The 18,419-nt window shown below is 44.1% G+C and overlaps 1 protein-coding gene across 1 annotated transcript in view; it reads right to left on the bottom strand.

Moving 5' to 3' along the window:
- Nucleotides 1-18,419, bottom strand: part of LOC147011291 (cytochrome P450 4B1-like) — a 91,906-nt gene that overhangs the window by 40,412 nt on the left and 33,075 nt on the right. Inside the window, exons 7-9 of the mRNA XM_085857554.1 lie at nucleotides 15,967-16,094; nucleotides 15,409-15,533; nucleotides 6,009-6,160 (exon numbers count right to left, since the gene is read on the bottom strand). Of these exons, the coding sequence (XP_085713680.1) occupies nucleotides 6,009-6,160; nucleotides 15,409-15,533; nucleotides 15,967-16,094 (405 nt within the window). The remainder of the gene's footprint in view (nucleotides 1-6,008; nucleotides 6,161-15,408; nucleotides 15,534-15,966; nucleotides 16,095-18,419) is intronic.

Below are 18,419 nucleotides of genomic sequence, written 5' to 3'. Positions count from 1 at the left end.
GCTCGCTTCTCGCTGGTGCCCGGTTCGAATCAGCTCGAAGACTACACGAGGTGGACAGGTCCGAGGCAGGCTCTGGTCTTTAGCTCACCTTTCCCTCCGAGCTGGAGGCCTCAATAAAGGCTGCGGCCACCATTTCTTTTGGGTGTGCGTCTGAGTGTGGGCCCTTCCGTAAGTAGGAATTGTATAAGTGCTCTTGGCTGTACATACGTGCTTCCCTATTAGTCGTGATAACTCTGCTTCTTGCGTGCTCCCCCACTTTCCCCCAATTACAAATAAATACATTTGTTAAATATAGAAGTTAATTGCTGTATTTCTTTGATTGGCTTAGCATGACGTGTGTTGGTGAATAATAAAGGCTGTTGCCGCTGTAAAGGGACATTTGGACCGACGGGACTTTGACAACCATCCACTCAGGTTGCGCACGGGTCGGGCACGCTAACGGCTCGACTCGTACGGGTGCCGTCGAAGGTGTGAATATTCGGTAACTCGCCACATGGATCTCTAGGTATTTTGAAGATTGGCAAATAACCCTGTACCACGTGGTAGAATTATTGATGATTCACGGTCCGATAAGGGACCTGTACTTTTCGGAGTTTTCCGAAACGGTACGCTCTAAATTCCGGGTGTTCGGTGGAGTCGACTCTACAGCTCCATCTTGCAGTCGTGCTCGTCGCCGATACCTGGCCCGCAACAAATTGGTGTCAGGAGTGGGATTCGTACCCCTCCGTCTCGACGAAATTCACGGGATTCGGATCAGGGGTGTAGGGAGCGAACCCCCCCCCCCCCCCCCGTTCCCCCAAATTACGAGCATTTTTAATTTATTTCCCAACACGCGACCTGGCTAGCCAAGATGAGCTGAAGCAGGTGGGTTTAGAGGTAGATGTAGTGTTAGTAGAACCCATGGTCCAGGACGCCACCCCCATGCAGGAATATCCCCCGCAACCAAACTCAGAGTCCGAAAGGGGCGCAGGGGTGGCGAATGACACCCCCCCTCCATCAAACTTCCCTCCCGACCCCCAGCGAAACCACGACCGATCGTGGCGAATCGGCTGCCACAAGGTCGTTTGACGTGAGACAGATGTTTGAGGCATTGATGGGGAGAATGGATGCGGACGCGTGCGATATGCGCAGCATGAACAACAAAATGGATGCGAGCGCGCAAAGTATGGATGCCAAAATGGACGCGAACACGTGCGATGTGCAAAACATGCGAAGCGATATGGATGCGAATATGCAGGCACTGAGGGGCGATATGCAAACGCAGCGAGGGGAGATGCAGAGCATGGGGTTAAACCTGCAGGCGAGCATGAAGGGCATCATGGCGGCACCACGTGGCGGAACGACCGAACCGACAGGAGGGAGTGTAAATTGTGTCGGGCCCGCAATGGACACGGGTGAGGTCGGGGTGACGAGAGACGCCGTCACGGTAATTGGGGAGACGGAAACAAATAAACACGAAGAGACGACGGAAAGGAAAACAGAGGCAGAAACGCAGGAATTCAAAGAAATAGAAGAGATATGGGAGATAGATCGGGTGACGGAGATGCAGAAATCAAAAGAGAGGGACGAATTGGATGAGGAAAAAGACGAGCACACACAGGTAGAGCTAAGAGGGGACAATGGGGTTGAGCTTGGGGAATGTGTCGTGACCCGGTGCGAGCAGCAGGATAGCCTCCTTAAGGAACAAAGGGAGACGCTATGCTCCCTTGAAGCAGATCGCGATGAGGTGAGTCCGATTGAGCCGTGTGAGGTTGAGGGGGGTGAGTGATGCTAACGGGTACACGTGGAGCTTGGGGGGGTAAAGAGATCCCGGGACCCCTTGAGGTAACACGATTCTCCAGCGTGATTGTCCCCAAGTGTGTGGTGGAGTGTGTGAGTGGTGCGAGTGTGCCAGAAGGTAAGTATGGTGTGAGTGTCATGGCGTGCGTGAGTGCATGCGAGGATTTGAAACGCGGACGGATTCGGACGGGAGACGGGTGTGCGAGCCTTTTGCGCCGTATAAAGTTATTGTGGAAATCGAGCTGGCTCTGCAGAACGTGGCGTCCGAGGTCCGTTCCTCGTTTTCGGAGCGGCCTGGGCGAGCGCGACTCAGGAAGTCGGTGCGTGAACGTCCCGCGTTTCGAAAAAGACTGTCGCGTGGACGGCTAAAATGGCGACTACGGGATGAATTCGGAACACGCAGGTTCCCACGTGGGCGCGTGTGCGGGGCATCACGTGCTGCATGCCGCGTGTTCTGTTCGCGGAACGCACGGAGCGGGTTTCCGGGACGATGCGCGCGTGCTGGCCTGCACGGGAAACCGCATAGGTTCGGTGCGCGAGTGACGTCATCAGTCCGGACCTCGCGGCACGAATGCTGGGGGAAACAGCGCACGTTGTCCCATGTGGGGAATCCCGCGAAAGCGAGCACTGGTTGGGATGTGCAGGGTGACGTCATGGCTGCACGGATCGGCCATCGGAAGGGACGAGCGAGTGAGCCGTCGAACAAGGCCTCGATTATCGGCCATCGGAGGGGACGTTGCTATCGCCCCGAGGGACGAACGGGCAAGCCGTAAACCACCACCATGGCGGTGCAGAAAGAAAAAAAGCCGCGCTCCAAGTACATAGCCCGTTGTTTGGGCAAAGGAAGTCCTGGTTCACGGGATGGGTTAGTTTAGCTAGACCGGCTCCATGGGGGCATGAGCAGTTCCTCCATGGAGCCCATGGAATGGGTTCATTAGAGGGATTTAGGATAGATATAGAGAATGGATTTTGGGGTTTTTCTGAAAGACACGGACAGACATGGAATGTGTAGTGGGGATGTAGCTTAGCTATGGAGATTAAAAGGTACATGCACTAGTCTAAGGGACGACGAGGGAGCACGAGGTAGTTAGGGGAACAGCGGAAGAGTGTGAATTGTGAAATGGACAATGTGTGATGAATGAGTGTGGGACAGCGGGCCCAAGTGTGTGAATGGAGTGAATGTGGAATCTATGGTGCGAATGACTGAGTGGGGGGAAGAGTGAATCCCACCCAAGTGACCCCGGGGTCAGTGTAATGTTAGTTAGTGGGTTAGTCAAATTTACCAAAAGGAGGTTGTTCTGTTGTTGGTGGTGTATGAAGGCACGAAACCCATTTGGAGGGGTGCAGGAGTCCATGGACTGGCTGGGAGCATGGCTGTTGAAAGGTGAGTATTGAATAGAGGGCACCCCGGGCACCGGACAGTCGGCCAAAGTAGGCCAAGGGTCCAAGGGGCCAGGATAGTGTGGTGGCCACGGGCGACCCTCGGAAAGGGACCCGAAGCGCCAAAATGCCACGTGGGCATCGGGGGGGGGGGCAATGCCGGGAAGGGCAACCCCCTGTGTTCATAGGGACCAGGTCGGCTCGGAGGCAGCCCTAGGGCCCAGGGGTGCCGTAGTCAGAGTCTGGCAGAAGGGAAATCCCTGCCACTTTTCGAGACTTTTTTCGAGCCACCAACGATTGACTTTGCTGTGCCTTTTCCCCCACAGATCACAGGTCCTGGGCCATGGTTAGTGTAAATATTAGTTAAGATTGTAAATAAGTTTGACCCACCTGTTGTTTGTCGTAGCGCCGGCAAATGTAGTTAAGTTGTCCGTGTGAGTCCGTTAGTTAGTTACGCAGCGCACTAGGTTATTTTTTTGGGACATGTATTAAAAATGTCGCACTCAGGGATCCGAAGGTAAAACATACTAGGGGAAAAACTTCACATGCTGTGCACACGAAAATTTGACGACTCGGGGTGAGTCTGTAAAAAGGGGAGGGGGTAGTGTTGCGAATCTGGAAGCTTACTGCACTCAACATTCAGAGTCCCTATAGATCAGTTATATTGGTAAGTATGTGTTTCTAGTTAGGGTCCCATCCCTAGTCTAGTGGGAATTGGATGTACATGCGCTGCGGAGTTGTTTTGATAGTCAGGGTTTTCTTTTATTTTTTACATCAACAATAACTACAACGACATCTGCCTTCGCTTCCTTCCACCATCCTCCACCGGCACCATTGCACATGTGCCCGTCAGCACGTATGGGGGCGGAGCCTCGACACGCGGTCCGCCCAATGAGAGCAGGCCACGATGAGCGGACCATGTCCGAGAAGGAGACGAAGGAAAGGGGAACAAATAATTGCGCTGTCCACTCGAGCGCTGGTTTGGTTCTCTGTCCGCTCGAGTGCTGGTTTGGTTCTCTGTCTGCTCGAGCGCTGGGTTTTGGTTCTCTGGTCTGCTCGACGCTGGTCTGGTCACATCTCGCTGGCACTGGTCTGCATCTGGCTGCCCTGGTCTGTCTTCTGGTGACCGGTGCTCCGGGAAGATGTGGACGTCGAGCCGCGCGAATGCGGCTCGGTAGCCAGCCACATTCTCGTCCCTCAGCTCGACTTCCCTCCGAGCTGAAGGAATAATAAAGACCTCGAGATCCATCTCTCTTTCTGGGCAATTGTGTATGTGTGTGTGGGTCTGTGGGCCCGTCTTCAAGTAGAACTGCATGAGTGCTTGTGTATAAATTTCCATTTCTCTTATAGTCGGTTTAACTCTGCCCTTTATGTGTTCCTTCCCCCTAATGTAAATAAATATCCTTTTGTTGAATGTTTCAGATAGTTTCTGTCCTTTCCTGCATTGGCTTAGCACGGTGCATGTTGGGAGAATTAAAAACGCCGTTGTTGCCGTGAGTTGTGCATTTGGACCGACGGGATCTCGGTAACCATCCGCTCGGGTTATGCACGGGTCGAGCATGGTTACGGCTCGTCCCATTCGAGCTCCGTCGAGGGTGTGAATACTCGGTAGCTCGCCACATGGGTCTCTAGGTATTTTGAAGATTGGCAAATAACCCTGTCCCACGTGGCTGAATTATTGACGATTCACGGTCCTGTAAGGGATCCGGACCTTTGGCGTTATCCGAGGGTCACGATCTGAATTCCGGGTGTTCGGTGGAGCCGACTCTACTGCTCCACCTAGCTGTCGTGCTCGTCGCCGATACCCGGCCCACAACAATACCACCTTAGTTGTTGACCTTGGGCCTATGTTCACCTTTTGGTCGATTCTGACCTCAAAAATAATTGGTAGTTGAATTCTGTGACCGGAAATATAAATCCTCTTCAAATTTCAAGTCAATCAGATGAAAATTGAGGAATTTAGAACTCTCACCTAAGTTGTTGACCTTTGGCTGATGTTGACCTTATGACCTCAAAAACAATAGGCTTATTGCTTATGACAAACTACCATGTGGTGTAGTTTCATGAAGATCGGTTTGGAATTGTGACCTGTAGGTGATAAACGGACAGACAAACAGACAAAACACAGACAGACAGAATAACAAAATCGACTGACCAATATACTTGACAAATCTACGATTTTGCAAGTAACAAGAAAGAAAACGGAGTAAAAATTGAGTACTCCCTTCCTTTGGCACCCGGCGATGACGTCATGTGTCACCTAGATATGGAATTGGGAATGAGCGGTGTTTAACAAGACGGATAAGTGATCCGATAATTGGCCAATCTGTGAGGCGTTTTGGGGAAAATGTAGGTTACCTTAACCACGACCCCATGAGTTTGGTAACGTCACATCTGAACTCGAAGGTATATTTAGGTCTTCTCTACATCCACCTGCTGTTTCCAAGCTCATTTGTTATGAAATTCCATCACAGGGTTAAAACTTGTGGAAATGTAGCAAGGAAGACAAAGACTGCCACAGAGTGAACAATAGCAAACCAGAGGAAGAAGTGTTCAATTTAACAGAGATAGCCCAGGACATCACGATGGACCACCACATTTAACAGGTAGTGTGTGGTGGTCAGGTTTTTACAAGTGTGTAATATCAGCATCCAAATTAGACAACGTTGTTTCTGCCTCAAACAGCAACATGATAAGGATGTTATTGTTTCATGAAATTCGTGAACAGGCCAAAGAAGTTAACTTGTTTTTAACCCACGGGGAAAAAGAGGTAAACTAAGCTCCAGGAAGACGCAGACGATAGAACGGTGAGCACACAAAGTGATGGGATGAGACACATGAGCACGTACCAGTATAGTTGTGGACAAGACGACAGGCTTTTCTGAAACGATATCCCAGCAGGGAAAGGAAGAACAGAAGTGAATTGTGATAGTAGAACTTCATAAACCGCAGGTTTATGACATCCGTCAGAAGTTTGACTGCACGTACGTACTCATTTGTTCTGTGGAAACACACACATGCACACACACACACACACACACACACACACACACACACACACACACACACACACACACACACACACACACACACACACACACACACACACAAATTTTAAAAGCCCAGGACCAGATGGAATTCCAAACTTCTCGGTAAAACAACTTGATGCACTCCATAATCACTATGCCAGGACATTCAATGAACTGATCCAAGAGGAAACCGCAGTGGATGAGTGGCTCGTAGAAGGAAACACATTTCTCATCCCGAAATCTGAAAAAAACCTTACTTCCTCACAAATACCGGCCAATAACATGTCAACCAACAACATACAAACTTCAAACAGGAATCATTACAGAAATGATGCACCAGCACCTTGCGCACAAGGATGTTTGGAGGAAAAACAAAAAGGATGTAAGAGAAGTTGTTATCGAACGATTGAGTACCCACTACTGAACAAGGCCGGACTTGAAAAGTTAAAAATGTGAAGAATCAAATTGTCCACCACCTGGATGGACTATAAGAAAGCTTTTGTCAGTTTCCCACATTTGTGGATGATAAAATGCATGCAAATACACAAAATCAATCCTCAACCAAGAAAAAGAGCAACCAGAGATTGCAGACCCTCACCAAGAATTATTTTGACTGGGGTATTTTTATAGGTTTTATGGAAAATCCAATATGGCTGCCAAACCATGTGATCTGTGATATGTGTGTAAACCTTTTGTTCCTCATGGACAGTACGTGTAAAGTTTTGACTCGATCTGTTCAGCCACTTCAGAGAAGAACATTTTTTTTATTTAACAATATGGCTGCCGAAGCACAAGACCGATGATGTCATGAATTTTTTTTCTGTGGACCATTTTATCCAGAGATGACCCTCAAAATGTTTCATACTGATCGGATGCGGCATTCTACATATGCAATTATGACGTCATTATGAGGGCACCTATGATGTCAAAAAATCACACTCATTCGCCATGAGGAGTACTTGCCAGGGGCCAAGTTTCAATTTTTTCCTTGGTGCGGTTTCAGAGATACAGAGGTCCAAAGTTTTTCCAACATGGCTGCCACACCACGTGAACCATGACATAATAATTATCATTACAAAATTCTACACAAGTCGTCGCACCAATGGTGAAAATTTCGTCTCAATCCGACATGCGGTTGCGGAGAAAACCATGAAAGTTCTGTGCGGACAAACAGACAGACAAACAAACAAGAAGATGACATCGTGCAGAGCACACGCACGGTACTTGCAAAATCCATGAAACAAATTTCACCTCAAATATAATTGGTGGTTGAATTCAATGACCTCACATATACATCCTCGTCAAATTTCAAGTCAATCAGATGAAAATTGAGGATTTTAGAAATACCACCTTAGTTGTTGACCTTTGGCCTATGTTTACCTTTTGGTCCATGTTGACCTCAAAAATAATTGGCATGTTGAATTCAATGACCAGAAATATAAATTCTCTTCAAATTTCATGTCAATCGGATGAAAATTGAGGATTTTAGAAATACCACCTTAGTTGTTGACCTTTGACCTATGTTGACCTTTTGGTCCATGTTGACCTCAAAAATAATTGGCTGGTTGAATTCAGTGACCTGAAATATAAATCCTCTTCAAATTTCAAGTCAATCGGAAGAAAAGTGAGGATTTTAGAAATACCACCTTAGTTGTTGACCTTTGGCCTATGTTGACCTTTTGACCTCAAAATCAATAGGGTTCTCAGTTGAGGCTACCTCTACAACTTGGTAAAGTTTCATGACGATCGCTTTGGAATTGTAACCTGCAGGCGACAAACAGAAAAACAGACAAACAGATGAGACAAAGAAACAGATAGAATAACAAAATCGACTTATCAATATACTTTAAAAATCTTCGATTTTGATTTTGTAAGTAATAATAATAATAATAATAACTAGAACTGCCACATTATAATTGCTGGCAGTGATGACCGGGTACCCAGACGTCTGCCTTTGATACAAATACCGCCGAATGAGGCCCCACACGTTTCTCTACAACGCGGGATTCACAAGTTATGGACCGAGGAACAGGCCACGTTCCATCAATTTATTTTGCACACAGTTGACCATTTTTCTTGGAGCCATCATCGGTATCAATTTAATTGCTATTCCTGTACCCTCAAACGCATTCAGGTGCAGCCAAGTGAGCCTTCTGGAAAAAAAGTAAAAATCTAAAAGCTCTCAGATTCAAATAATTAAATAATTCTGGCTGCCAAACCGTGTGGCCAATCTGGTTGAAAGTTTAAACCTTTGTTCCTCATGTCGGCTAGATTATAATTCTGAAGATTCACATATATTGATGCAGTGGTTCCAGAGTAAATATTGCTTAATTTTTTCCTTCAATCCAACATGGCTGCCAAACCATGAGGCTGATTGAGTTCAAATTTAAATCTTTCATTCCACATGAGTGCTCCATCATAACTGTGAAGATTCATATTTATTGATGCAGCGGTTCCAGAGTAATCATTAATTAATATTTTTCCTTCAATCCAATATGGCTGCCAAACGATGTGTCGTACATCAAAAGGAGGGGAGAACTTTTGTTCGTCATGGAGAGGCGGTCATACCTGTGAGGTTTCGCCTCGATCTGTTCAGTCGTTTCAGAGAAGAAGACTTTTAAAGTTATTCATTTTCAATCCAATATGGCTGCAGTACCACGTGACCTATTACATCATCAATTTAAATTCTCCCTCTAATGGGGTAGTGGATCATGCTTGTTAAGTTTCGTGTTGATCGGACAAGGTGCGTTTTTCTATCCAAGATGGCTCCAAACCATGTGACTGGTGACATTCCAATTTTTACCATATATGCAGGCCTGGGATTAGAAGTTAGATGATAGTTGCCAAGTTTTGTTTCGACCGGATAAGTGGTTCCAAAGAAAACATTATTTAATATTTTTCTTGAATCCAACATGGCTGTCAAACCATGTGACCAATCAATTATTCATTAACAAACTTATATTCACTACCCTTGAGCAATATGTATGTGAAGTTTCCCCTTGATCTGACCAGCCCTTCTGGAAATGTTTGAAGGTTTTTGGGTAAATTCAATATGGCCGCCAAAACATGTGACCTCTCAATTACAAGTTAACAAACTTGTGAAAGGATGTCTTGGGGAAAGTGTGTGAAGTTTTGCCTCAATATGTCCAGCTGTTATGGAGAAGGAGATTTTTAAAATTTATTAATTTTCAATGCAATATAGCTGACAAACCATGTGACCTATGACATCATAAATATACACTCTGTCTCCAATGCTACAGGGGAACACGGTTGTGAAGTTTCGTGTTAATCGGATAAGGTGCGTTTTTTTATCCAAGATAGCCACCATACCATGTGACTTGTGACATCATAATGTTTACAATATATGCAGACATGATGGTAGATGATAGTTGCAAATTTTCGCTTCAATAGATGACGCAGTTCCAGAGAAAACATTAATTAATATTTTTCTTAAATCCAACATGGCTGCCAAACCATGTGACCTATCAATTATTCATTAACAAACTTACATCCCCTTGCATTGGAGAATATGTATGTGAAATTTCCCCTTGATCGGAAAAGACGTTCTGGAGAAGAAGATGTTTGAAGGTTTGAGGGTAAATTCAATATGGCCACCAAACCATGTGACCTTTCAATAAGAAATTGACAAACTTGTAAAAGGATGTGATAGGGAATGTGTGTGTAAAGTTTAACCTCAATCTGTCCAGACGTTCTGGAGAAGATTAAAAAAAAATTTTTTTTTAATAAGATGGCTGCCAAACCAAGTCATCGATGACGTCACAATAATTTTTTCTGGGGTGAATTGTTATGTCGATCTTCTTCTTCTTTCGGCTTCTCCCGTTTGGGGTCGCCACAGCGGATCAACCGTCTCCATTTCGCTCTATCCTCCACATCTTCCATTGACACTCCAACCACCCGCATGTCCGCCCTCACCGCATACACGAACCTCTTCTTTGGCCTTCCTCTTCTCCTCCTGCCTGGTGGCTCCATCTTCAGCATCCTTGTCCCGATATACTCCGCTTCCCTCCTGTGCACATGTCCAAACCATCTCAATCTCGCCTCTCTCACTTTGTCTTCAAACTGTCCTACCTGTGCAGTCCCTTTAATATACTCATTCCTTATCCTGTCCATCCTCGTCACTCCCAACGAGAATCGCAGCATCTTTAACTCTGCCACCTCCAGCTCCGCTTCCTGTCTTTTTGTGAGCGCCACCGCCTCCAAACCATACAACATAGCTGGTCTCACTACCGTCTTATATACTTTCCCCTTCACTCTTGCAGCTACCCTTCTGTCACAAATCACTCCTGCAACTCTTCTCCACCCATTCCATCCTGCCTGCACTCTCTTTTTCACTTCTCTCCCACACTCTCCATTACTTTGGACAGTTGATCCCAAGTATTTAAACCAATCCACCTTCCCCACCTCAACTCCTTGCAACCGCACCATACCACCACCCTCCCTCTCATTTACGCACATGTACTCCGTCTTACTCCTACTGACTATCATTCCCCTTTTCTCCAGTGCGTACCTCCACCTCTCAAGGCTCGCCTCAGCCTGCTCCCTACTCTCACTACAGATCATGATGTCATTCACGAACATCATAGTCCATGGAGACTCCAGTCTGATCTCGTCTGTCAACCTGTCCATCACCATTGCAAACAGGAAAGGGCTCAGAGTCGATCCTTGGTGCAATCCCACTTTAACCTTAAACCGGTCCGTCATTCCTACCGCACACCTCACCGCTGTCACACTGTCCTCATACATATCCTGCACAATCCTCACATACGTCTCCACCACTCCCGACTTCCTCATACAATACCACAAGATGACCCTCCGTTTTTTAAATTTACTGAACATAGGTAGTGCTGAACAGATATCTTTTCCAGCTTCTGCGATTACACGATGAACGTCAATCATCCGTCGTTTGTTGCCGACTCCTGTGTGAAATAACACTCGCTGTTGAATATCTTGCGCAAATTTCAGCAGCAACAAGAATACATCTGTGTCTGGTGATCTAATTACAATTGTTATGTAGATGACACTCAAGAAATTTCAGATTTTTCCCATGCAGCGGTCGACGACGAATTTTCACTGGGACACCACTTCACCGATGACGTCATGAAAAAAATCACACGTATTCCCCATGCGGAGTTCTTTAAAATGTATGAAGTGAAAAAAAATTTCCATTGCAAGGTTTCAGAGATAGAGGTACAAATTTTTTCGGTTTTTTCAAGATGGTGCCCATACCACGTGACCTATGACGTCATAATTATACAGTAAGTATGCTATCGAAAAAGAAACATACAATGATGTAAATTTCCTGTCGATCGGACTTACCGTTCCTGAGAAAATGATTTCTAAAGTGAAAAAACTCGAAAATTGCCGGCGGAAAAAGAAAAATAAGAAATAAACAGAAGAAAAACAATAGGTTACCCAGTCCATTTGACTGGGTACCCTTATAAACAGAAGAAAAACAATAGGTTACCCAGTCCATTGGACTGGGTACCCTTATAAACAGAAGAAAAACAATAGGTTACCCAGTCCATTTGACTGGGGTACCCTTATAAACAGAAGAAAAACAATAGGTTACCCAGTCCATTTGACTGGGTACCCTTATAAACAGAAGAAAAACAATAGGTTACCCAGTCCATTTGACTGGGTACCCTTATAAACAGAAGAAAAACAATAGGTTACCCAGTCCATTGGACTGGGTACCCTAATAAACAGAAGAAAAACAATAGGTTACTCAGTCCATTGAACTGGGTACCCTTATAAACAGAAGAAAAACAATTGGTTACCCAGTCCATTGGACTGGGTACCCTTATAAACAGAAGAAAAACAATAGGTTACCCAGTCCATTTGACTGGGGTACCCTTATAAACAGAAGAAAAACAATAGGTTACCCAGTCCATTTGACTGGGTACCCTTATAAACAGAAGAAAAACAATAGGTTACCCAGTCCATTGGACTGGGTACCCTTATAAACAGAAGAAAAACAATAGGTTACCCAGTCCATTTGACTGGGTACCCTTATAAACAGAAAAAAACAATAGGTTACCCAGTCCATTGGACTGGGTACCCTAATAAACAGAAGAAAAACAATTGGTTACCCAGTCCATTGGACTGGGTACCCTAATAAACAGAAGAAAAACAATAGGTTACCCAGTTCATTAGACTTGGTACCCTAATAATAATAATATAAACAATAGCAATAGTAATAATAATTGGTTATGAGAAAGCATCTGAAAATGAAACGCCCGTCTGCTTTGTATTCAAACTTCTTGCATATGAGCATCTTCTTTCGCATGCTCAATGGTACCTTTGACCTTTTGACCTTTTGAGCAAATTATTAATTTCTCTTCTGCATATTTTTAAAATAAAGCTTTGTTGAAAATTTGATAACAAAAGCTCAGATGGTAAAAATGTTAAGCCTGGGCAGACACACAGACACGCACATACAACTGATTGCAAACTCTGTCTCCCGCTGTGCGTGGGATGGACTAATAATAATAAGGATAACAAGTCTGAAGACGACGATGGTTCACGAGCGGTATTTGACGATGTAGATTGTTTCAGAAGTCAAGGATGAGACAATGTGATAAATTTGACCAAGTTATAAAAATGATCAACATGATGTGGTACGAGTGACAGGTTATTAGCTGCAAAATGTTGAAAACCCGGTTTCGTTCAACAACTTTCAAAATTTGACCTTTGCATAACCTTGAAAGGTCACAAAACAATGTTGTGGACATTAAAATAAGGAAACAGGATACGTGCTATAGCTTAATGGAGTTAGTTCGTCGAAGAAGGTCGAAAATCCAGTTCGATTCCCACAACTTTGAAAATTTGACCTTTGTGAACTTTAAAAGTCAAAGGTCAAGGATTATGACCTTTGGTGCAAAACTTCCTCTGGAACATTCCAGGAACAACATAACGCCATATAGGCTATATGGCATTTCGCACTCCTCGGATTATCCAGACTTTGATGAAATCAGCGTAAAAACAAACTTGAAGGGGGCGCCACAGGCAAGGTGTTCGAGATAGAGCAAAATAGTTTAAGACTTTAGGTTGGGAATGACCTCAAGATTATGCATAAAAAATATTGTCATCCCAGCTCTCAAAGTTTGGGTGGTCGTATGATTTTTATGTCAAAATTCGAAATTTTCTAATTTTGTGACCTTGTGACCTTGGGATGAAAATGAAAAAAATCGAGCTCCGTCCTGCTATGCAGGTGCCATTGGGCTAGCCAAATACCGAAACCTCTGCCAGATTCGACAAACCCCTCGGAGAAGATGGATTTTTATGTCAAAATTCGCAATTTCTAAGTTCATGACCTTGTGACGAAAATGAAAAATCGAGCTCCGTAGGGCTATGCAGGTGCCAATGGGCTAACCAAATACCAAAACCTCTGCCAGATTCGACAAACCCTTCGGAGAAGATGGATTTTTATGTCAAAATTCGCAATTTCTAAGTTCGTGACCTTGTGACCTTGACCTTGGGACGAAAATGAAAAATCGAGCTCCGTAGGGTTATGCAGGTGCCAATGGGCTAACCAAATACCAAAACACCTGCCAGATTCGACAAACCCTTCGGAGAAGATGGATTTTTATGTCAAAATTCGCAATTTCTAAGTTCGTGACCTTGTGACCTTGACCTTGGGACGAAAATGAAAAATCGAGCTCCGTAGGGTTATGCAGGTGCCAATGGGCTAACCAAATACCAAAACACCTGCCAGATTCGACAACCCCCTTGGAGAAGAAATTTTTTAATGTCAAAATTCGCAATTTACTAAGTTCGTGACCTTGTGACGAAAATTAAAAATCGAGCTCTGTGGGGCTATGCAGGTACCATTGGGCTAACCAAATGCCAAAACCCCTGTCAGATTCGACAAACCCCCTAGGAGAAGATGCAAATTGAAATCGGCTACCCCCTAAAAACACGTTTCTTGGGCGTGGCTCCGCCCATAATTCGCGCACCACGCCCATTTTCAGGAAAACACAACTAGATCATGATATAAACCTCCTACCAAAATTTTATCAGGATCGGATGAAAACCCACGGAGCTATGCTCGGGACAGACAGACAGACAGACAGACACACAACAATAATGAATACAGTGGTCACTTATTTTTTTCGTGAATCAACAGCATGCTCCCTTGCCCCCCCCCCCCCGCCGGACCACTCAGAGTGTTGGGTACACTGTATCAGTTTTTATAAAAACACATTTGGTTTCGAGAAACATCTCAAAAAGTTTTGCAAAGAAGGAAGAGGGAGGGCAAGCACAAATCGGTAGAAACTAACGGTACAAAGAGGTGAGTTAAGGGATGAGCAAAAGGTAAATGATGGGGTTGTGCCAAATGATGAGGTGCAGTTCCACTGTTGAAGAGATTAATAAAAAATATTCCTTTAACCAACATGGACATCGATTGAATATATATATAGTCACACCACAATCCATCAATCATTCATTCATTCTCTATTGTGTGTTCATGTACATATACTCCATCAAACCACAATCCATCATACATTCATTCACTCACTCACTCTCTATTGTGTGTTCATGAATATGTACTCCATCAAACCACAATCCATCATTCATTCACTCACTCATTCACTCTCCATTGTGTGTTCATGCACATGAACTCCATCAAACCACAATCCATTATTCATTCATTTCTTCACTCTCTATTGTGTATTCACCCTCAAAGACAATCTTTCCCACACAGTCTCTACATTTGGCTTTTACAGCCTCTTTGTTCATTCCTCTCTGTCTCTCTATCACTCCCTTTCCTCTCCTTCATCATTCCTTCATCTGTTCTTTCTTTCTCAGGGAGGTTTCTTTGTATTCACCATCCTTTCTCGTTTCTCGGTTCTTTTGATTCGAGTCAACAGTTTGGCCTTTGTCGTGAAGACACCAAATGTGGTGCAGCTCTGTGTAAGAATGCGTCATTGATCAAAACTTTACACATTCACACGACCATTTCATTCACGTTGACCGTTTGGTGTGGTGTTCCATGGTACCACCCTGTAGAGATCTTTCTTTTCGAGTAGAATTCGTGTGTCTTCACTTTCACATTGAGTCCCACCGGGCACCGACTCGAGATATGAGCGATGATTTATCAATAGACAAAGTCCTAAACACATGTTCGTTTACAAAGACAAAGTGAGTCATGTGGTTAATGGTAAAAGGGTCGTTTCTGGTCTTGTTACTGCCACTGTACCTTTTAGTCTGACAGTGGGTTTGGCGGCTGAAGGCACATCTCATGAGACTGTCCAGTGTAAGAAGACTCAAATCTTCGTAAACGTCAAAAACAGCACCAGGACCCACTTTCTTGTCCCATTTGTCCTGCGTACAACATGGGGAGTGGGGGTGGGGGAGGACGAACAGGACATGTCCCTAGAGCCAATAATATCGTCGCTCAAATATTCACAATCTCAAGTTCCCAGCAACCCGAGCCAAGTCCACCTGGCACCTTGGGCCAAGTCCGCCCGGCACCCCGAGCACCCGAAATAAACTGATTTAGCATTCACTGGCAATCCAGTAAAACAGAACATTCAATAATAAAATATTTTAACAAACATCAGGAAAAATCAAAGTGTATCCTCATAAGCACAAGTTTTGTGATGCATTTAACCAAACGAAGGATGGGTGGAAAGGAGTAAAAGGTAAAAGAATTGGAACAAATGATTGTCCAAAATGACAGATGTAACGTATGTGGAACACAGATAGTAAACAATATAAAGTACAATGTGCTGTCCACACGTGGTTTACACATTACCAGCAGCTGGTACACAGAGTGTGCAATGAGCTGTGCGTAATCCTTGAGGATGTCGTAATGGAAGGCTGGTGTGAGGAGTCTTCTTCGTGGATACCAGGGTGCAGGAGGGAGAGTGATGAGACCTTGACCTTGGAGGGATGTGCGAGGAGTGGACGGGTGGGAGAACACGACGTTGAGGGAAGAGAGTGTGAGTAATAAATCAAGGGAATCTCTTGGTCTTTCATCTCAGGATAGACAGACAAACATTCAATCAAATGCACCTCCAGTGCCGATATAAAGTCTACACCCCCCTTTCAACATTTTCACCTTTTCTTGCCTTATATCCTGGAATTAAATTGCATTAAATCACATTTTTACACCGATATTTACAGATCGTAACCCACAACTTCCATGTGAAAACAAATTCTACAAATTTCAGAAAATGAATTAATCATACAAAACTAGAATGTCTTGGTTGGATGTGCCACCCCCATTATAATATCGATTGTAAATTCGCACAGGTGTAACCAATCTCCTTCAAAACCACACACCAAGTTAAATGGTTTCCACCTCTGTTAAATTGTAGTGATTCTGATTATTTCATAATAAAACGATAAGGGCATTCATGAGAGCGCATTCCTCCGCCACGTAATACCTGATTAACGAGAACATATCGGGCACAATACATGTTTGAAATATCATGCTACACAGAACTATATCGTTTTTGGCCCAATCTCTCAATGGTGAAGAATCACTTTAAAAATTAAAGAATTCTCGTATCCAGATCTGGATTCGGATCTTCACAAAAATTGAACCAATTAGTCCTTGTCACACAACCAACCTGTCCACTAAATTTCATCCGAATCCGTCCACAACTTTTTGAGATATCCTGCACACAGACAGGCAAACAGACAAACAGACAAACAGACAAAGGAAAAAAAGACATCTTGCAGAGTACGATACTTGTAAAATCCACCCCCTCTCCAAAGGTTGCCATGGATACATCAAATTGTCAATTTCATTAAAATTGACAATCTTAATCAAAGCTTAGGTTAATCAGATAAAAATTGATTATTTTTTCAGATTGAAATTGATGATTTTAGAAGTTTTACCTTGAATTGACCTTTGACCTTTTGACCTCAAAAATAGTTGCTGTCCCCATTTAATGATGGACTATGCAAATCGTTTTCAACTTTCAAGTTAATAGGATGTAAATTGACGATTTTTCAGTTGAAAATTGATGATTTTAGAAGTTTCACCTTGAGTTAACCTTTGACCTTTTGATTTTTTTGATCTCAAAAATAGTTGGTTTCCAAATTCAGTGATGCAATATGCAAATCTTGTTCAAATTTCAAGTCGATCGGATGAAAAATGCCGATTTTAGAAATTTGACCTCAAGATGACCTTTAACCTCAAAATCAATAGGCTTCTCAGTTGAGACTACCTCGACAACCTTGTGAAGTTTCGTGATGATTGGTTTTAAATTGTGACCTGTAGGCGACTGACAGACAAACAAACAGACAGACAAGCCGGGAGGTGACATGGGTGGTCGCTAGACTAAGGCGAATTTCCAATATGTAGATAAGAGAACACATCAGATGGCATTTTTACCGTTCGTTGTTCCATATAGGAACATGACTAGCAACTGTCCATTCATCATTTGTGTTCGATTCCCTAACCCTACGTTAGGGAATCCCAACACGAACATTGGGGTGAAAGCATATAGTAATATAATTGCATACTAGTCATATGGTTTTTGACGGATCAGGCTGAAAATTTTTGACAAAGAGGTTGATTATAATGCGCATAAAGCGCGGAAGCCGATTTTTGATTTTCGATTTTTTTTTTTTTTCGAATTTTTCCAAAAATTTCAAAGTCCCGTTACTAGGAACAGTGGCGTCCATAGCAACGATGCTCAAAAGCATTCAACTCGATCCTGGTATGAACCTACCAGTCAAGTTTCATCAAAATCGGTTGACTCCTCTGGCCTCCAGAGCTGTCCATTACATACAAACAGACAGACATACAGACATACAGACAAACGGAAAACCTGAGACTGAGGGTAGTCTCGCGACCACCCAACAGCATAACAAAATCGGCTCACCAATATACTTGAAAAATCTTCGATTTTGCAAGAGACAAACAGACAAACAAACAGACAGGGGTGAAAACATAACCTCCTTCTACGTTCAGTGGTGGAGGTAATCAGCTGTTCCTGTAGGTTTCCTCTGCTGGGTCGGGCATTTCACAGCAAAGATTCAACCATGAGCACCAAGGAGCTTTGAAAAGACCAAAAGTGAGGACAAAGGTGTGGAAAGGAAAAGATCAGTAGATGGGAATAAAATAACTCAAAGGCCTTGAATATCCCTCGGAGCACAGTCAATGCATTCATTAAAAAGTGGAAGACGTATGGTACCACAAAGACCCTGCCTAGATCAGGCCGTCCCTCCAAACTGGATGACCAAGTAAGGAGG

This window comes from Eptatretus burgeri, chromosome 15 (assembly GCF_056783735.1).
Source record: "Eptatretus burgeri isolate ZD-2024b chromosome 15, Ebu_testis_v1, whole genome shotgun sequence".
NCBI classification, from domain to species: domain Eukaryota; kingdom Metazoa; phylum Chordata; class Myxini; order Myxiniformes; family Myxinidae; genus Eptatretus; species Eptatretus burgeri.
This window is presented reverse-complemented; position numbering and strand designations above follow the sequence as displayed.